The sequence below is a fragment of the Anopheles maculipalpis genome, chromosome 3RL (genome assembly GCF_943734695.1).
Source record: "Anopheles maculipalpis chromosome 3RL, idAnoMacuDA_375_x, whole genome shotgun sequence".
NCBI classification, from domain to species: Eukaryota; Metazoa; Arthropoda; class Insecta; order Diptera; family Culicidae; genus Anopheles; species Anopheles maculipalpis.
The window spans coordinates 72,129,904-72,152,011 of record NC_064872.1 but is presented as its reverse complement, the minus strand read 5'-3'; the positions used below and the strand labels follow the sequence as shown (position 1 = coordinate 72,152,011).

The following is a 22,108-nucleotide window of genomic DNA, read 5'->3' as shown; positions in this document are numbered from 1 at the left end:
ACACAACCCAAATTCAGTGCGGTGTTTGCGGTGAGCTTTAACGCCCCGGTCGCTCGCTAAAGCTTCGCAAGTGCGACCGAAATTCGATCCACTAAATCAACTACTGGCGGATCAACACCAACACTACCGGTAGTACGAGGTGCATTCTTGTGGTGAATGATGCGGTCAATGGTATTCCTGTGTGGTATGAGTACGAAATTGCCTCACTCCCCAAAACGTTGCAGCAATAACGAGTAAAGGGCAGTCAAGATTTTCCCTACGTTGATTCTGTCACCTTTTTTTCCCTCCAGAGTTGTTGCGCGCGTTTGTGTGCGTACCATGTGGACATCATGTTTGAAAAGCGTGTGCGTGTGTGTGTGTGTGTGTGTGTGTGTGTGGGCGTATGTGTGAATTTTGCCCCGTAACCTCATAAATCGCGTCGGCAGCAGCAGCATCAATTTGGTGGCCGTGGGCACGTGGCATGATTTCATTCAATTTGCATCTCTACCCCATCCCAACGCCAAACAGTGGTGTTATGGGGTGTTTGGGGTGGATGCATTGATGCACTTCGACAAATATGCAACCCCCACTGTACGGTGCATGTTTGTGTAGTGGAAAAACACAAAAATCTGCACTGCACGTTTCGCACGTTTTCCACCCAAAGTTGCATCATAATTTGTGCCACAATCTGTGGTGGTTGGTGGTAGTTGCAAGAGAGGGGAAGGGGGGGTGGGTGGGTGGTAAAGCAGAGTGTTTATTTGACTGTGCGTTTACGTTTTCACACTCACCCAGGGCAAGCGTGGGAGTGTGTATTGGCGAGTTTTCCTTTTTTTAATGGTTTATCCGTCGTTGTTGCCTTTTCTCGCTTTACGCACGTGAACTGTGGGAGGGGGATAGGAGTTGGGAGGGAAAGGGGTGGTAGAGGGAAGCGATGCTGACCGATTGGCAATTTCACTTGCTTTCTCCCACCTCCTTGGTTGTTGGGGATGAGAGAATCCGGGGGACGTGTGGATTGATACGATTATCGGATAATCATTTACATACCAACGGCACGTTTGGTTGGCTCTGTTGGGTGGCTACCCGAATTGGAGAGGTGTGATAGTGGGGTGAAAAAGAGGGGAGGGGGGATGCATTTTTTGTAGTTGCAACCTTTCAGGACACGGCGTACAGCAGTTTGCACCCTTTCGATGCAACAAGTGGGAAATTATGGTGGATTTAGTGTCGATTACGACTGTCAGTGTTTGTTCTTTTACAGAATAATTGTTTGTTTTTTTGCAGAATGACCTTTTTTGTGTATAGTGAAGCATAGAACTTTTATCACTAATTAAGCCTTTGTAAAGAAACAAAAACTTGATGTAACTATTAAGCCTGAAGGCTTAGGTCGTCACAAGGATTTCTGCAGTCTGGACGGAATATTCGAATGTGTCTTATCAACAGGCAGGAGCGGATCTATGTTTAAGCAAAGCTAAGCAAATTAGGTCCCGATCGGATGTTACCACAGGCTAGCCCGAGGACCTCTTCGAAAGTGGAATGATCTGCTCTGTCGAAGACCGATACAATATTCAACCCGGCCAAGGTTGCGCAATGTGACCAGAAAGACTCCCGCCTATTGAGCCATTCAAGGGTCGACGTTTCCGAGTAGCTCGTCCCAAACCAAGAAGAAATCTTCGTGATGGTTTCCCGTTAAAGGAAGGTAATCTGTTCCACTATCGTGTCATAAAACGCTTTCCATAGCACCGGAAAATGATGCTCCAATTTCAGAACCAGCCTTGCCTGGTGTATATATCACTCGGCACTCGGCATCGTATGGCCTTGCTTATGAATCAGGTTTTCATTCCTACTTGCATCGTTTTTTTTTTCTTCTCTCCTTTGAAGTCATCAGATAGACATTGGCAACAAGAGCACAAATACTGCGAGCAAATGTAATAATCAGACAAAGAAACATCTTGTATGTTTATGTAACTGTCAGCAAACATATTGCACGAATGTTTGAGCCCGCACAGGTCTGCTTTCTGCGTGGCCGGGAGACGTTTTTTCTTTTTCTTCTCAAAGCCATCCAAAAGGACAAGAAAAAGCGAGCAATAAAGCTAGGTTAATCAGTGGACGGTGCAGTAAAAGGGTCAACTTAAAGTCGTGAAATTTAAGCCAAGAAATGGAGAACGAAATTATACATACTTCGTCGTGCTAAATATTATACCTTACAGGGAGAATAGGGCACAGGAAGAAAGAGAACATCCCCCTCCCCAACAGGTTGTGAGGTGGAGAGGCGTTTGGTAGAAAAATAAAACGGTTTCTTTTATCTTCACACCACCATTACTCATTAAAAGCATGAATAAAAATTCATCATCGCCACGTGGTTTGTCGGTATTACAGTTCTTTGCCACAGCAAACGGAACGCGCGAGGGGGGATGAATCATACACACAAACACTAGCACACATACAAGCACCTTGAGTGGTGTCACATGCCCCCCCCTCCCTCCCCACAGCTTTGTGAGCTTTACTATTGTGAAATAAGTTAATGCCGTACACGCAGACTCACACGAAGCTCGGGCATCGAGCACCACTGCAACCAGTCTTCAGATGGTGTATACCGAAGATGCAATTTTCAACCGCCCCCCCCCCCCTAAACGTGGGAGGGTTTGAGGTGCTGAGGTGGAAATATACCCAGGGAAAAAGGGGGCGGTAGAGTAGCTTTTCTTCTAACGCGCTCTATTGTGTGAGTTTCACGCGCTTCGTCATCGCCGGCTGTGTTGTTTATATGTTGTTTACCATTTAATTTTGCCGCGTTTTAGAAAGATTGCCTAAAACAAGACCGTACCCGCTCGTGCCCAATGTTTCCCTCTCCTTGTGAACCATCACGCAATATGGGGCGGCACAACATTTACGAGGCCCGCCGAGCCGCCAAAGTCATCGTTTCTTTGCCTATCTTTATGACGTTCGTTTAGTGGGTTTGTTTTTTTCTTATAACCGTCCATGATGTGCGTGTGTGTATGGTTAAACGCGAATGTGTCATATTTGTACAACATACGGTGGAATGTGGCAGTGCCTCGGGGGGGCCAGCCCAACTACCAACAACGCCCCGTAGTCACTTCACGCTTACATTTCCTATCACGCTCCGATCGGTTGTGTTGCTATCTTTTTCGTTCACAAAATTACATATAATAAACAATATAGCAATTATCGTTAAATGAACACACTCATCTATCTCAGAGGGAGTGAGTGGGAGAATGGGAGTAAAGGGGGACGAAGGGGGAGGGGAGTAGTATATGAAAAGACGAGATAAATAAAAACAACCACCACAAGACAGTAACGTAACTAATCGAGCGAACCGCACTACCATCGGTGGGCCCTGATGGCTGTTGGGGAGGCCAGTAAAGTCTCACATTTTTCCAACACAACTCGAACGTAGCTCAACAACAACAAAAAGACCCCGTTGACAATAGAGCACTGCATGTCTTAACCTTCACACACGTACAAACAAATGCGCGAGAGATGAAACAGTGTGTTACGATCACTACTTCCTTCTGTTTTGCTGTGCACAAACGTTTTCACAACGTTTTTTTTTGTGTTTGTTGTGAACAGTGGTAATAAATATTCCACGGCATATTTCACCCCATCTTCATCATCGATTCCCCCCCCCCCCCCCCACCAGCATGGAGCATCTGTAAATGATATTTTCATCCTCACCGATCGTCCCGTGTGCGGTTAATGTTTAAACAATCGCATGGAAAGTGCCGTGGTTAAACGATATTTAAATTTCATTACACTGCACTGCGGTCCGGCCTCTCTTTGCTGGCTGGGCCGTGTCTTGCCTTGGTTGATGATTACGTCAGTTCGAAATATTTTCGATCGGAACCAAGGGAAGAAGCTTAAATGCGATCAAACCGCGTAATACGATTCAAAAAATGATCGAAACAACGAAACACCGGCTGGCAGGGATGGCCGATCGCTCGAAGTGCAGTGAAAAGACGACGCAACTAGTAATCAGCGTGCCAACTTGCGACCCATCTCGCCTTCATGACAAGCGCGCTTCTTATCCGTGCAGGTACAGAAGGGCGGGAGAAGGCACGGGAACCTACAAATAGATCACGTGTAGCAAATTAATTGCAAATAGTTATTATTTATAGCTTCAGCCCTAGTTGCTTGGCTTGGCTTGGAGGGTTTATTATTGTTGACCGTTTTGTACTGCGTTGCAGGGTCAATCGGGGGGGTTGTGGTGTTATCAGTGACCGTGTAGCAGCCGAAGCCGTGCGACGTCGATCCTAATCATCAGCTAGTGTCTGGTCACGTAGGTGATTTTTTCCCCTCTTCGCTTAGCTAGAAATGTGTGTTTGATGGGCACTAAACATGTAAACTTAATGTGCATTAATGTGCAACTGCACCAGTGACAGATAATGAGATGCAGCCTTATTGCTTGATCGCGCAAGTAATTGCGAGCAAGATTTGTAATTTAAAATTTCAAAAGCTGCGAACAATTTGACCGGATTTGTGTATGCAAGTAAATTTGGAAGGCGTCGATGAAAGAATGGATAAATAGTTTAATCGTAAAACATGATCTTGGGCTCTATTTTCCTCAATAAAATTGTTTGAGAGGTTCCATCGATTGCGGTTTGGTTTAAACTATTATTCAAAAAAATGATTGATTGGTTGATTCGTTTTGAAATGTATCCTCAGTTTGTTCAGTAATTTAATGAGCCTTAGGAAAATGGGTTTAAATCTGGAGAATCTACTACACCACTCTCTTCTTGATGACGACTGAAGAATAGGAGCAAGTACTTAAGAAGCCAAATGCGCAAAATTAGAACCCACGTGAGAGACTTAACTGATGTTAACGTTTATTTCCTTTGGGAGCGAACCTAAAGTCTCTGGTCTTCTACCAGTGATTGCCATCAAACATCATGTAGGACTGATCATCCATTGACATTGGGGATTGGCGATGTTTTCCAGATACTCTTCCATCGTAAGGAATTTCTACTACACTGTAAAAGTATTGACTTGACGAGTGTAAAGCTGCAAAATCTCTCAGCGATATCAACAGTTTTGGATCGTTTGAAGTTGCAGCTGATAGAACGAACAATGCCTTCAAAGGTGACTATATTGGTAACAGCTGTTCCAAGTAACATTTTATCTAAAATGCATTACCTCTCCGTTAGATGACAGTAGAGTCTTTAACCACGTACCTAGACTTTATGTATGAATTGCCATAAAAGACACACAGTTTCTCGAATGACCGTGCCCCAGATTAGTCGGCCCCAAACCCTCACCGAAAACGACAGTTAACGATTGTAGATTATAAAAAATAAAATATACCAACTGCTTCACTACATCTCATATCGCGACACGATCCTCACCAACAGCTAGACCACACTAGCTACGATCGTAACGTTGCATCGCCCATAGACCGGTTGGTGACTGGTGTGCCGGGTGGGGTTGGTAAAAGCTTTTTTACTCTTTCATTTATCCATCATCACCCGCGCGGTGATCCACCCACCACCATCACGGTCATGAACCGCTGCACAGTTTCAAATTTTCGAGCAAGTATTATCATAACGAGATCCCCAGAAAAAATCAACTCATTTTATGATACTCATCCCGGCTGGTTGGGCTTATCTGGTACGCATTTTATGAAAAGCGATGGTTTCTTTTTGGTGTTCTTCTTTTTTTTCTAAAAAATCAACCTATCGCATAGGTAATGCCCACCATGCCCCTGCTACCATCATGCTCGCCTCGTGTGGGCCGATTGCAATGGAACGCACATTTGTTTGCACGTTTGCAATTAAGCGCTATATCGTTAATGCTTTGGTAATCTTTAACAGATAGAAATAAATATACCACGATGCTCATTACCATTGCTTCTTTTGCAGGCTGGCGGTGGCAGGGATTGGGGTATGTGAGTGGGGTTTGTGTTTCAACTCTATGTAGACCGGGGGGGTGGTGGAAAGGAAGAGACACAGATGATTTCGATGTTATTTTCTTCTGAACTGGTTTACTGAGGGTTACGATGGTGTTTCATCTCTTCTTTTTTCTTAGCACCTCCCCCCCCCCTCCGCCTTTGAATGTTTGTATGGTATTTTTATAATAATCTTCTTGTTGAGTTTTTCTGTGGCTCTTCTTCTTCTCTATTTCTGTACGCGATTTTGAATCGTCGTGGAGGTTAATGACTGCTTAATAAAATGAAAGAGTAAGTGAAACGAGATCGCACATGGCAAACATGGAAACTGTGAGGCAACAGATCGTATGGACGGCAACGCAAAAATATAAATTTTTGGGGCAAGCTTAGCGCCGCACCCGCAGCTTCATCTCCACCCACCGCTGGTTCGTTCACAATTTTCGTATAGCAAAAATGTAAAACAACACTCCCAACAGCTGCAAGGAAGACTCAAGAGGCTCAAGAAGTGTAGGCACTCTGAACAGCTGGAAGGGAGAGAGCGTCGAGCAGGGTAATGGAAGAAAAGCATAAAGCCAAATATATGATCGTTATTGTTATTATTATTACTCTTATTGCTATCATAAATAAGGAGAAATAATAATTTTACACTATCGCAAGCCCGGAGTGCTACGAAGAGGAGTCATTTTGCCAACCAGGGTGGTGTGGTGGGGATGAAATATTCTGCGTATAAAATTAACCACATTTATCTCATATTTTATTAATGCTTAATAACTTTGCAGATGCATATTTAATTGCCACCATTGGACGTTTCTCCAGGGACGTCTTTCCCATCCACGCACTAGGAATATATTTAAACAAAACATAATGATAATAATTAAATAAATAAAAGCACCGAAACTACCAAAAAGCGAATGCTGGTGAGCGTGGTCAGCTGGAATGCGAAAAGAATCGCAACAACAATAAAACTACACACACACACACATACACGGCCATCGTCTCAACTGGAAAACAATCAACCCGATCTTCAAAGGCAACACGACGCAATCCGGATCGGTAATGGCGGCAACTTCTTGAGATAAATGTTGAAATGTTTAAGGCAAACAAATTCAAGCCCCTTCTCGCCGGAGCCGGTTATGATATTTGTTTAAGACCGTTCGCCTTTTTTTTTTTGACTGCCTTTCATCCCCACCACAGACAGGCGCTTCAGTTTTTGCGGAATATGTTGCATTCCGTTAGCGTCCTTCCGAATGAATGCTTTCCATTTTTATTAATGTGAGAGCTCTCACTCGACACCGTTCTGGGTGTCCGCATCGAGTGGGTGAATGGGGTGATGTTTTTTTGTTGGTGGGAGGGGGGCGGTAGGTTTTTTTACCCTTTCTCCCTCTCCCCTTTCAGGAGGATCCTCGATTCAACGATCGACACATCGATCGAATCGCAACCATCGTCATCGGCCATCGGTTCCAGGCTGGTTTCGTCAGATTTTCAACTTCATGGGTGAGCACATGATCAAAGAAGCATTGATCGTTGGGTGGTACACGCGTGTTCGGGTGATCAAACGGAAACGGTATTGGGTCGTTTTATGTATCAAATAAAAAAGAAAAGAAAGAACCGAAATCCCCACAAGCACCCAAATCCCCAAACAGATGTAAACGACACGAGCAAAAAAGCACAGAGGTTTCGTTTGATCGGGTGATTTATTTTGCCCGATAAACAATCGAACAAAACAGGTGGATTATTCCGTTTTTTTTTTGCCTCTCCACAACGATGCAAAGAATTGGGGCGTTTGTTTTGCCCAGGTGAGGTTGAATTTATTTTAACAAACGGAACATGATGGTTAGCCGGCGAACAGTTTTATTATCAAGGTGTAAATGGTGATCTTCAGACCATGTAGCATGTAGCGGTATCAAACGATACTGGCCAAAAGGTGTTCCGGTGAGAATTAACACATTCGGTATTGATGTTGAGATGCCTGTTTGATGCTTGGAAAATATTGTTTTATTTGCCACTTGTGAAGGACTTTTCAACTGACTGTCTAATCGGCGGATGACGATCTCCAACCGACGAAATAGAACGGATTTGATAAACGAATCAAATCGGATGAGTATTTTATGAGACGTCGTTTAAAAATAGACTTTCGAATCGATTTCACAAAACCTACAACCGCACAAAACAAACTGCATTCTAAGTCTACACATAAAATGCTTGCCGACACCGCAACCCGCGCTGGAATATTTACCACCATTAATTGTGGCAAATGTTTCGATCGCGTGTTCATTTGATGGCTCGCTTCCAATCTCGCCCACCACAAAAGGGCACAGCAAAGGGCGGGAGAAGCGAACACGGGGAACACTATTGGAAAATCAATTAAAACCCTTCATATCCTTATGCACTAATTACACGCGGGTGATTTGTTCGGTGGTTGTGTGGCTGGTGGTGTGCCATGAAGTCGACTTTACTTATTCCTTACCGACAGCCGGCGGGGGGGGGGGGGGGGTTTGGCGAAAGGAAACAAATAGAAAACATGCATTGATTGAAAACAATCCATTCCCGGGACTCCTTAGCTTTTGGCAAAACGTTTCGTGCCTTCGTTTTTTTATTTTTTAATGGACACGAGCGAGCGAGAAGGAAACAAAAAAAAGTTAATTACTTGACAAATGAATCAATCGGCACATTCGATTGTGGGTAATTATTTGTGATCGAACGGTTCGTTTCCTTTATTTTTTTTTATTTTTCGCTCAAGTGTGTGTTTGTGTGCATACCGGTGGCAATTTTTAATCCTACACCAGCACTTCAAATAAGGCACAGCGGGCCGAGAATAGCAAGCAGGCGCAAAACAAAGTACCAAGACCGGAATGGAAATAAAAATGAAAAATTACACCCTACGATGGTGAGTTCCCCCCCTTCATGATTTGCCAGCCAAGAGGGGTAGTAGGGTGATGAAGGTCGCCACTTGGTTTTTTTCTTCCTCCCTTCCCCTCCCGTCATCTGATGACGGGATGACGGCGATGGTGGCAGTTGCGAACGAAGCGAGAGCGCGAACCTTCCCTTTTTCGCTAAAACATTCATCACTTTCCGCCTGTTTTGGTTCATTTTAATTTTCATTAATATTTAATTAAAAGTAAATGTAAAAATGGAGCAGCACCAAGATATGAAATGAAACAGTGAAGAGCAAACAAAACAAGGAAAAAAAATCTGTACACGAGGATGGAAGTGTAGTACATAGAGTATTAAATAGTAAGTACATACACATTTATTATATAGCGAAGCGCAATAATAGAAAGCGGAAGCAGTTAGCGGAAGAACAAAAGTAGAATGAAAAAACAAAAAAAAAGCTCAAGAACGAAGTGAAAAGAAAAAAAAAAGGACAAAAAGTGAAAGAAATTGTCGAACGTCAAGCGGGTGTCGTGTAAAACAGTAAAGGTTAATCCTGACTAGGTAACAAGCAAAAATTTAAAATGAAATAAAATATCGGACAAAAAAGGAACGAAAGAAAGTGAGCAGAAAGAAAAAAACAGACACACACACCTAACCTATATGTAAATAGAACGCTGGCCATCGTGAACGGGACAGAACGGGAAGGAGGTGAGCAGGGGAGGAAAAAAATCTGCGACGCGAGAACAAATAAAGTGCAAAAAGGGAAAAAGTTTTTCCTCCGCACTAACCCTCCCCAACTGCCCGTGATGTTTTCTTCGCTACAGCAAAAGGAAAGGTTCTCTTCGGTGGAAGGTCTTACTTTACCCCATTTTCTTCACTTTGTATGGTGGAAAAAAAATCGCGTAAACATTTCTTTCACCGGGCCGATGTTGTTTAAGGGTGGCAAAAATGAAAAAATGGGAGAAATAGCGAAAAGAAAGCGAAAGAAGTTCGCACAAGACTTAATATTAATAATTGATTAATGAAAAATGAAAAATTTAAATGAAATGGATGCTCGGACCACCGCTTGCAGGTGGTAGCATCGGGAAGTGGAAAATCGTGGTGTAAATTAAAGAAGCAAAACGACGAACAAGGAGTCGCTTGTGAAATGAAAACTGATCGATATGATACCGTGTTTATGAATAATGTGACATATTTCGTAGCATTAAAATCATTTCTATATTCTTCATATATTTTTAATAGATTAAATAAAAGAAAATAAAGAAAATGTCCCATTTTATCCCCACAAATGCAGCGCAAAGGCACAGCTAACCGATTGAAACATTAACTTATCTGGAGCACACGCGAATACAATGTTACAGAAAAAAAGCAAACGAAGAGACATAATAACAACATCACACAAGAGAGCTGGCAAATCTGGTAGAAATGTGCTATTTTTCCCCGGTTGAATCGGTTGCTCTCGTTTTGTGTTTGTCGCATTGTGTCCATGTGCTTGCTGTAGGCAGCGATTTGCTTCCGCTATCATGCTAAACCATCTTTTACAACAAATGAAAACTGTCGTACCAGCACGAGGAGGTGCAGGTAGTGCGCGGGTTCAAGGGGTCCGTCGGTAAAGTGAGAAAAAGTTCACCAAACTCCATCGCATACTCTCGTCCATCATCAGGCACGTTGTCGTCTGTCGAGGTTTTTGCGTGCAGCAGAGAGCAGAGTATTGTTGCTTATGCAAAAAAAAGGCGAGATATATATTGAAAAGGTAAGACGAGATTGGGACGAGGTCGTATGCATCACCGGGAGAGGGTGGTGATGCATCTTGAAGGGGAAGGCAGGTGGTCTTGTTACACCTTGAACAATACGTGAAATAACATAACACGTCGGCTCGTCGGAGACGATCATTATGATCGTGTGTTTGTAGTGGAGAAAAGCACTCAGAAGGCGAGAGCGAGGGTGAAATGGGGTGGCAGAAGCATAAGTGTAACTAACGGATGCTGGATGGCGAATGAGAAATACCGATTCAAACGCCTGAGAAGCCGGGAAGAGGAAGAAATTTCTTCAGAAAACCTCACACAAGACCAAAGTCAACAAGAAACGGCAGCACGGGCCGACGAAAGGCAAGAAGCGGGATGAAACGAGATGAAAGTAATTTTGAAATGACAATTGATGGAAGCGAGGAGGGGGGGGGGGGCGTTTTTTTTCGATGGGGAGTGCAAGAAGTGTGAGAAGGGTGGAACTGGAATGAATGTAAATAATTACTCTGCCGCGTGTTACATCAAAGTTAAAGTCGCACAAGGCTTTCGTCGTTTGTTAGTTCGCGTCGGGTGGGAAGGGTTAGGGAAGAACCAGGGGAGCGGTTGGACAAAGGAAAAATTAAAAATAAAGAAAGAGACAGCAAGCGCAAAAGAAATGAAACACACGCACACGGTACGGGATTACCGGCGCACAAGACGACGACGGCGGCGTAGCCGAGCAATAGGCAATAGGCAGCTAAGACAATGAGTGAAGCGTAAAAATATGACAAAAAATCTCGCTTTTTAGCTTTGGCTTTCCCAGCAACCGCCCCCCCCCCCCCCCCCCGCTGGCTAGTCCACCCTGCAGTCTAATCGGTAAAGAGTCCTTGGAAGCCCGGGGGTGTGTATGTGTGTGTACCATGGGCGGCTTTTGGTGACGAAAATAAAGGCCGCATCGCCGGAAAAACTAAGACCGAAAATAACTTGAATCGGACTTCTTGCAGATGACGAGCCGGCAAGGAGACCGCAAAGGAGAAGAAAGAGGTTTTTGGGATGTGAAAAATATTACCCACCCCCTTGCTTGCACACCTCCTCCCCCCCCCCCCCATCTCCCCTGAATAACCCCTTAATCTTCTACACAAAAAGAGGAAAGTGAGAACAAAAAGATAAACACGTGGGCACACAAGTCATTGTCGGTTAGAGAAGGGGTGAAAGAAACATGGGCAGCAAGCAAGCAAAAACCGTAAAAGTAAAAGAAAAAATCATTTGGAAATATGTGAAAAATACGCGGAAAATCTTCACCCATTTTTCCACTGGCTTGCCTAGCTTAAGCCAGTGTGTGAGGTAACCATTGGAACTGGTTGCAACGGAAAGGGCGAGCGCGCGCGTCCCGCCCGAGCACAAGTGTAAAATGTATATACACGGATGCATTTTCACGTATGTGTGCCATGTAGGTGTGTATTATTTACAAGAAACAAACGGATCTTGCCGCCAATCTCGGACAATGGGTGCCGGGAAACCTGGCTGACGATGGCGACCCGAAAGAATATGGCTAAAGTTTTTCCTTTTGGTGTGTTCTGTCGCTTTTCTACCTCCCCCCCCCCCCCACCTCCACCCATTTTTCGCTGCTTTCTTTTAAACTTTTTCCACGCCGGCACATACTCCGGACCGGGTTTCGAACGGATGTGGATTGCCGAACGTTGGCGGTTGTTTACAAGAAAATAATTTTGAATCGCAGCCGAAGGCACAAAAGGGCGGCGGTCGCGGAACATAAAAGAAAATGATGAAAAATATATTACAAATATATATCACACGCCCGCCGGGTGGTGGGTGGAAGATGGATAAGAAAGGGTGCAAGTATGGGGATGTGTGTAGTTTGCATGTGTGCGCGTTTGTGTGGCTGGATGCAGAACGGTGGAAAACGGCTTTCCTTTGTAATAATGGAACGGAGGAACCCGGAACACGGGAGGTCAGTATGCATTTTCGTTTTTCGCGCCATTAGGGCGGTTGAAGGTGTTAATGGATGGGGGGTTGAAAATGAGGCAAACAATAGGAATATGTTTATTCTGTGATATGTTTAATATGTCATTTTTGAAAGCATGTTACTTTTGAGATTGAAATGGTGTATAAACCGAAAAATAGTTTAAACATTTCTTTGGGATTAGTTCAATTTTAAAAAATATATAAAAAATCCTTCCAAGCTTAATTTGGCTTTAGCACTTCAAATAAAGTGACGCAACTTGTCACTAAGTGTCACTATAATTGTTTCTCCATGAGGGTTTCTCCTTCGACTAGGAATAACGCGCACCAATCGCTTCACCGAGCACTGCTGCTGCTGCTACTGCTGCTGCTGCTGCTGGACAAGGAAATTCATTCAGAGTGACAAAATGAAAACATACCATCACCAGCACCGTTTTTCGCACCGTGAAGGGCTTCACACGGAATCACTCGCGTTGACGGAAGTGAATGAATCAGTACGAAAATTTAATTTATATCATTTTCCAGCTCATTTGCATCTCAAATTGGATGTTTATTTCATTTATCGCTACGCCCGGCTGGTCCAACGCCCGGCTACGGCCCGGATGGTTGTCCAACCACTTGCCTTGGCCAGTTGTGCAGATGCAGTTGTGACTGTGCAGTTGCGGCCCTCCTTCGGTGCACTAGGTGCACGTGGTTTATTGGTTGATTTATGCAGGGGTTTCTTTTCTTTAACTTGTTTACTTCTAGTGAAATAAATTTTACTTTAAAAAGGGGATAAGTCTTAAGTTTTTCATACGATTTTATTAAAAAAGGCTTATGAAGTTGAACGTACAATTGCTTCACACAATAACCACACAAACACTCCTTCTCGTTGCCTTGCTTAAGCGTGAAATTGTTCGCTGCATTATTCGAACAACAAGCAAGCAAGGAAGCACACAAGACGCAATACCAAAAAAAAGGAATAAAAATATTACATCCCCTTCGCACCACGACCCTCCTTCACATTCATCCCCCATTTTTCAATTGTGCACTTTGTGTGTGTGCGTGAGTGTATAAGCTCGTATCCACGAAATGAGCTGAATACAAACTCAATCAATAAATTAAACATAATGAAACCCGGGCTACGCGAAATCGTGATACCGATACAATGTGCCCACCATCCGTGTACCCCTCGGCGTGTCCTCCAACCCTCGCATTACCCAATTCTGATTCGGCTCTCCAAGTACTTTTCGCAACTAAAAAAAAAAAACCCCGTCATAATCATCATTCTCCAGCATCATTTCTGCACGACCACTTGTACCGGGTGATGAAGGAAGCAAGGAAAGGGAAAACCGGCGGAGGTAATTTTCCATCCTCGTTTGGTGTGCTTTTTTTTGGGAGGGTGGGGGGGAGGGTTTTTTTTCCTTGTTAGCTTCCCACTCTTCGAAACCACCCGCACCTCTGCGTCCTTCCTTCTTCCTGCTCCAGAAGGAAGGTAATATTATATATTGTTTTGCATGAAAAGCTTTCCCGTCGGCTGGCGAAAAAGGAAATTCCGCACGAAGGTTTGTTCTAATTTTTATTTTCCTCTTGCTTCCTCTTCTGTCCCGCTTTGGGATCATTTTGGGAGGGAAGTGAAGGGAAGGTAGTATATTTAAAATGTGCTAAAGTATGAAACCACCTACCAACAGCTTTTTTTTTTCCTTCATTGCATCCAAGGCTGAGCGAGAGAATAGATTTGTTTAATTTTTGGTTGAGTTTTTTTTTTTTTGCAGCTTCTCCCAGTTCCCCGTGGAGCGTTACTTGGTGGATGTTCAAAATTTGAAACCGAAACAGCAGCACAAATCATAGTGGAACGATTCGTGGACAAAAGTACACAAACACCCCACACACAAGCACACAAAATTGTTCAAAAATAGAAGGACACGTGGAATGGTATGAAAGCAGCGGCGAAAAGGGGACGGCAAATAAAATGCTCATTGGCTGCGCAAAACAATTGCGACGAAGAACGCCGGGATACTCCAACACGACGGTGGACGGGAAAGGGCGGCCAGAGAAGGAGAGAGAGAGAGAGCGAGCGAGAGGAAAAAATCTAATTAATCAAATATTTATTGCAAGTCCTCAGTTTTTATAATATTTTAACCTGCCTTTTCTTCTCAGCTTCTTCTTCCTTCTCTTCTTTCGCTCCCACCCCACCTATCCCCCGAAAATGGTACTTCACCACCCCCAGCACCACCACTTGTACGTATTTTAATTCTTCCCTTTTGCCTTAAAAAATGATGGCGAAAATTAACAACCCAAACCCGGAGGAACCAGCCAAGAAACCTCGGCTAGGCGGGAGCTGGTCGCGCGAGCAAAAAAAAAAAAAAACGGGTCGCGGAAAAATCGAAAATCATCTACACCCGCGGTATGGATGGTAAATGAGTTTTGAGTTCGTGTTTTTCTGTTTTTTTGTTTGCCTTTTTGCCTGGTGTGGAAGAATGGTGGACAGTGAGAGGAAATAGCAAAAAAAGGGGGAACCAGAGAGAAAGGAAGGAAGGAAAAACAAAACGGCACAATCAAGATCCATTCGTCCTCGGGAGCAAAAGTTTTGTTATTTAACAAATGTTCCATTTTGATACGGAATTGTGTGCGTGTGTGTGTGTTTGATGTTTTTTTCGCGCTTCTGTTTTTGTTGTTTTTAGTACGGTTGGTAGCGGGGGCACTTTGCAATTAATTAATGCTATTGTTAAAATGGAAGCGCATTTCCAAAAATGGAAAATTAAATTCAAGATAAAGGAAAAAAACGTAATAAAACACTAAAAACAATTTGAATTAATTTATCTCAAATGAGAAACAAAAGACAGAGAAGAAAGCATCGAAGTCGCAAAGATGTGTTTGAAGGAATGAAAAATATGAAACAGAAAATAAATTTTAACTACGAAAAATTGCAGATATAAGAGCGGTGGAAGCAGCAGCAGCAGCGAACAAACAAGCATCGCTATACAAAGAGTCGCTTACATAAACATTTAAATGGTTCTTAACGATCTGAAGGCAAAATAAAGATGTATTTGTTACTGTGCTAACGAAACTGTTCAATGTATTTGGTGCTTTTACTTTTTAAAAGGATTTATTTAAATTTTTAATCAGCGTCTAGCGCTTCGAACGCTCCCATTTGTGTAGCATCAAAGCGAAAAAATAGCAATCCAGTCTCGCCATCCTTACGGGCGTAGCGACAAACTGGCCCTTCGAAAGAAAAGTTCTCCCAAACACAAAAAAGCCATCCAGATAGACGATAGACAGCTGCCTGCCTTAGTGAAGGCAGCATTTTGTTTCTCGCTGCACTCTCGACGTTTGTGAACAGCGTTACGCATCCTAAACCGTACAGCGTGGATATAGTTCCACAGCACGCAAAAACTAAAAGATGCAAATATGTGCAAAAGGTTTTACATTTTCCGGATTACGCACAAACGCGCGTATGTGTTCGTAGCCGTCTCGGTAAAGCCCTTTTTTTCTCCCCACTGACGTAGTCACTGTTCCGCCGGCTGGATGTCTCTCACATCGAGAGACTGTCGCTGTGGGTGAGATGGAATGCAGAAATTGAAAAACAAGAAACCCTATTTACACACGTTACGTCATTTCAATCGGAAAAGGAAAACCTGGGCCCCATAACCGTACGGGCCAAGCGCCGGTTGTAAGTGAAATGTGTCCGACTCCTGATGCCGTTGCGTGCTAGGATGGTGTTATGTGACGCTTGGCGAGCTGTTGTTTTGTTTTGGTGTCTGCACGGATGCTCTCTCCATCATCCGGAAGTGCCTGAAAATGTGTATGCGTGGTGGTGCGTTGTTAACCTTCGGTAGGGGTGGTATTTTTTTTTCTGTCTCGCAGATGCCTGCACCTGCGAGCCACAACACGGGCACGAATCTGAAGCACAGGTCCACCACAGTCAAGGACGATCTGGGACGATCTCGTTCGACGTCAGTCTTACTTGCAATTTGCCCTTGCACCTACCGGCGTTTGGTTCGGTGCGTAAGGAAATAGCAATTAAGATGCAGCGTACCGGAAGGATGCACATAATGGAAGTACAAAGCGGTCACATGGAAAGTGACAAGAGGAAGCAACACAATCAAACGAACAAAAACTGTAACCTTCTGTTCGTTACGCACTCTTTTTTCGTTGTTGCCATCCGTTTTGATGCTCGTAACACACCCTGGGAGGAAGATTAGGCCAGATCGGAGCTGTCCGTGTGCATCGAAGGATATCAAAAGGAAAAATGGCAGCAGTGCGAATGGCTTTTTTTTTGCTGTAATATATCACAATTCTAAGCTTGGTTGGGAAATTCGAGTTTTTGTACGAGATCTGCATAGAAATTTAAAACCATTTTTACAAGCTTACCGGGTAAATAAAATTAAACCACCAGCACACTGTTTCTATGTGCAAAACCTTTTACAGCTCTCCTCCTTGCAAGAATAAACCTGCTCGGGTGGTATATGAAAAATATTGCAACATTAACCACTACACCGATCGTTAGATTCGATTACAGCGAGACTAAAAACTCGATATCCATCGTCGATGGGTAGCGGCACTATGTGTATCGCTGGATGCTCTCGTAGAATGATGCTACCCCGACCGACTCACCCACATGAAAAGCAGAACATCGTACCGAGGCGAGGGAAAATGCTGACCCAGGAGCATCCAGCAAAAATCTAACCAACCAGCCAACCCGTCCGTCCGTCCGAAGCGTGGCCCCGGTGGTTTTAGCGAGCAACGATGAGCTCCGAAATAAAAATAGAGTAAAAATTTATTTGAAATATATCTACAAGAGGCCTCGTGTATGTAACAAACAAAAGGGGCACCAGGCACAGTGCTGATGCTGTTGATAATACAACAGAACAGAAGGAACGAGAGGGAGAGAAAAAGAACAACCTCAACATCTCTTCATCATATCGTACCACTGCCGCAATGGGATCACCGACAGACGAGGTGAGACGGGTTCCGAAAGGTTTCCCGCTGTACGATGAGGCGGCGGAACCACCATTTCGCGACTTTATTTTACCGATATCCGGGGTTGGTAGTGTCCCTCGTAACGCGGGTGTTTCGGAAGGATCGCGGATTGGAATTGCAAAAATATAGATTTTTTAATTAAATCCTCTGCACTCTGCACAACCCCAAGAGTCCTGCTGACGGTGATGATGGAAGCAATGTTGGGAGTGCGATGAAGGTGTTGTGTTGGGGAATGAAGGTGGAATGAATGCACATAAAGACAAAGACATTCGTGCCGATACATGCTCAAGCAATAGGGACGCTGAATAGGTGGAAACCTTTCGACCATTTCCACGGAGAGATCCTGCATCCAGGATGAGTTCACTGTACAGCTGATTTCTTTTTTTTTTTGGCCATCGGAAGGATTTGTAGTGGTGGATTTAAACGGGTCTTTCAAGTATGTCTGAGAATGTGTATGTGTGTGTGTGAGTGAATTTTGGGATGGCAAACATATATTCCTGTGTGGTTAGTTTGCTGTGTTACAAACTCCTTTGGCAGGATTTTACCAAAAAATAATTCGCTTTCTGTATGAAAAGCATTTGATCTGTCCGTTTTAATGCCCCCACTGGTGTACTCTAACGCTTGGTTACCTGATAACTATTTAAATGGCGGGTTATAAATCCAAACATACTTTCCAAAACTTTGAAGGAAAATCGCTTAACGTGTGGTTGGAGGTTTCTTGCGATATCTAGAAGCATTGTGTAACTTACCAGCAATTGATGACGTTGATGCACCTAGCCAGGCTTGGGAGTTTTCTAACAATTTAGCCTGAATGAAAAAGAAAGAAAGAAAGAACATTTGTTAGATATTAATTTTGAAGAAAGAATCGATCAGTCAAGGATTGTTGGTTAAAAGACATCGAGCAAAACCTGTAAGGAATTAGAACCCAGCTGGTACTCTTCTTATCAAGTTGATTCTCGCTAGTAGTCGCCGATAAATAAAGCCTCCAAGTCCTCCAATTGCCCAAAATCTAGCTTCTCAAGCCAGTCTCGTTTCTGGTGCGTTCTGATGCAGATTTGGGCGAGACTTTTCATTGCACTTGCAAAAACATTATTATTATTATCATCCCTCTCATCTGTTCTTTTGTTTTTGCAAACCTTCAGCATCACCACAAACACTCGTGCCCTGTCCGCAACGGAAGCTACAACACATTGGTTCGAAGCGTTTTATTTCGATGCTTTTCGGGACCAATTTGTACGTCCCACTCGCGTTTTGCCATTTATCTTCGATCCGATGATTTATCGTCGCGAAATACCTCCTTATGCAACCGGCCTATTGTTAGATGGCAGCGAACTGATCTGGGAAATACGTTCTGAAGAAGCAGCATTATCGAACGGTTGCTTCCCAAAGCAAAAATTATCCATCTTCGAACCGGTGCAGCTTTTGTGGTGTAATTTGCTGTCACCGTATTTAGGCACAAAAGTAAAAAAGGATCCTTCTCTTACGTTGCTACATTTGTCTTGCTGGATCTGGTTCGGCAAGGAAGTATTGTTAAAGGCCTCACGATTGTTAATGTGGACATAATTGTGCCTTCGTTCATCGAAAGCAAGCTCTGTTTCCTTGTTGTCGTTTGTTTATTTGGCACCTTTTTCCGGCGACTCATTCTCGGGCTTCTTTATGGCAGTGATGTCATATTAAATATTCCTTTCCAACATTCCTAGCTTGCTTCCAAATGCATCTCTTCACATTCCAAATGTGAGGCCCTGAGGAAGGTTGCTCACTCGAAGGAAGAAGAAGTAAAAAAAATTGCCCCAGAGTAGGGTCACGCCTCCTGGTTCGATTGTGACAGCGAATTTATTTTCCCCGTTGGTGCGAATGCGAAACAGAAAATCCCCAAAAAATGCAACGACGGCTGCATAAAAATAGAGTGCAACGTGCAACTGAGCCCATGGGAGTTGTGAATATAATATTATATTTTATTCGTTTCGCTTTCCGCTTTCGGCAGCGCATTCGGATGGGTTTCGCTGGACATTGGCTATTAGGTTCTGGTTGTGCGCTTGCGTTTCGGCCAAAGCGCAGTACAGCTGGAGTGCAATTAAAAGCGGAATGCAATAATGTATGCACAAATGGTTCGCGTTGAGTTTACTTTTTGTAGGATTGTTTTCATTACTTTGTCGATATGATTGGTTGGTGTTGTTTGAAAATGTTGTTGATTGTGTTGGAGGCCGTCCGTTGGCAGCAAGTTTATTTTGTTTTTGTGAAGCAATGAATAAATGAGAAATGCTTTCAATTGTTTGGGTATTTATGTATGTTGCTATGTTTTGTTATGTATTATTTAAGTAATAAATATCCAAAAGGCACACAAAAAAATTGAATAAATCTTAAGGACGAATAAAATGAAAATAAAATTAAACTCTTCACGACTAATTGCCTTGAGCGTAGACTTATGTCTTCTGTGCACACGATTTAATAGTAATACATAAATACTAGTCTCACAACCCCATGTTCAAGCTTAAAGGTTTGTTGGTGTATAAAATGCATCCTTACTGAAGCTTTACTTTCCTTGCTTCAGGGTCTATCAGTACCCTCCGACCAGAGACATTGAACGTAACTCGTTTTCGAAAAATATAACTCTACTCTTTCTCCTAGCTCAGATTGTTTTGTGTGTGTGTGTCTGTGTAGCGTATTTTTTCCTTGCCTGGTGCATTTTTTTGTTGTAGCTGAATGCATTGCCTAGAGACGAATGCATTCGTCGTCGTGGTCGTCATCGTCTGGTGCAGGTTGATGTATGAATTGGCATAAGTTTTTACTTCTCCCAAAAAATACACAATCCAATAGATTGGACGAAACCCTTTCGGGTAGAAAGCCAACCACCACGACCGGGGTTGGTTAAAACAAACTCCAATGCAAACGTGTTCCTTTCATTCGTAGTTGCACTTGCATCTAAATTAGAATGGCCGTAACGTGGCGGTTTTTTTTGTAGGAGAGGAGCTCTGGATTGCTTACTGCACTTTCCAGCAACCTCACAAGACGATTTGCATACTCGAGGTCCAGTTTGGTTTGGAGGCAAACTGTTCCTGCAAACAACATGAATCGACATGGGCGAAGATATCGTCCAATTACAGAAGCACAAGTTTAGGCGCTATTGTGAAAGTACTGAGTAGGGGAATGCAATAACTGTGAATCAAAAGTGCAGTTGGTCATTCAGTAAATTTAGCGATTAATTGAGAGAAAAGAGTTTAAAAATTGGTGCCAAAGTTGCATTTGCATTTGGGGGCAAAAAATCCCGACCTGTCGACAGTAAATGTCTGCCATTTGATGATCTTTAAAACATTTTTTTTTAAATTGGAAGTTTAAAGTACTGATTTTGAAACATTCGATAGGAACTCTATCTCAGCCCTGAGTATGACAATAATTATTTCACATTAGTTCAGGCTTCTCTTTGATCGATTGTCATGCAATATCAATAAGGTCAGATGTGTTTTTTTCCATATGCTTAAGCATTTAAACGGAAGTTCCACATACGTCCCTCGCTATACTCCTCCACCATATTGGTTCCAGGATGAAGCGTTCGCCCTATAGCGGATGGTTGTTAATTGACACGTTTATTGAAACTAAAGACCATTCAAGAAACGCTAACTCTTGATGGGGTTTTTTTTTTTTTTTTTATTCATAAGGGACGGCCAGGCCGTATTGCTCTTGATGGGTTGTCGCAATAGAAATTCGAATGGACAGTCAAGTTATCATTCGTACCCTGTTGGACACAAACGCACCGTAAAGTGGAACACTTTCGCGAGCCGTTCCTTTCATCAATGGTTCCCAGATCGCTGAAGAGCACCAAGTTTCTTGAAGATGTTCCAGCCAATGTTCTGAAGGATTTCTAAAGTACATGAGGCACGCCTCTTGAAACGCTGGGACAACAGATGAAGCACACCGACGTACACAAACAGTTACGGCAGCATTATTGTTATTATTACCGATGTACGCTCGTCGTAACGCTGCCGTCATCGTCGGTTTACATTTCTTCCGGCTTCCGGTAGACGGCCGTTGAACAATTAGCAAAACCGGAACCAACCCGAACCAGGGTGTGCGTAAGGGAAAGTGGCCGTCTCTTGCACTGACTGTTTCCATTTCGAATGATAATTGAAATTAAATTAATAATTACACCATTACAATTGCATGCGCACGATGACACAAATCAACTAATGGCCCTCTACCGCTACCAGCTCTCGCTTTCTCTCTCCCGCATCCCTCTTCCCTGTTTATGAGTGACCGGTGTCAAAGCTGTGACGGTCTTGGAAGGCATTTACGTTGCAATGGCTTCACCACTCCAACGTGACGCGTCTCAAGAATGACGTTCGGGAAGAAAATCAGGTCACTGGCTTGTGGCGTTTAAAGTGATGCTTCAAGTATTAAGCGTCTAACTATAGCAAGCTATTTTTTAAAAGAATAAAAAAGTAAAGCGTACTCATATTTAGTATTAAAAATAAATAGAAAGAAAAATAAATCATGCATCAGTGAAGAGAGAAAGAAAACTGGCAAACTCCTTATACTCCACATCAAGCTTCACCGTCGTGAATATTTTATAGCCTCTTTTCTCTACACCACTTTCTTGCGCCTTTCGTATTTTCTTTTGCAGTTCTCAGCTAGGCACACGTCGTCAGGGTTCGGACGAAGGAATCGAAACGCATCCATAATTAATGTTGGCCGGATATTTTAT

At 43.3% G+C, this 22,108-nt stretch overlaps 2 protein-coding genes across 4 annotated transcripts in view; both read right to left on the bottom strand.

Annotated features, from left to right (window-relative positions):
• The window catches only part of LOC126563376 (flexible cuticle protein 12-like), a 281,105-nt gene that overhangs the window by 99,380 nt on the left and 159,617 nt on the right, over positions 1-22,108 (bottom strand). The gene's annotated exons all lie outside the window — the stretch shown is intronic.
• Positions 1-22,108, bottom strand: part of LOC126561485 (protein bric-a-brac 1-like) — a 124,427-nt gene that overhangs the window by 9,533 nt on the left and 92,786 nt on the right. For both annotated transcript variants that reach the window (XM_050217659.1, XM_050217660.1), the window contains exon 2: positions 18,159-18,216. In XM_050217659.1, coding sequence (XP_050073616.1) covers positions 18,159-18,216 — 58 coding nt within the window. The remainder of the gene's footprint in view (positions 1-18,158; positions 18,217-22,108) is intronic.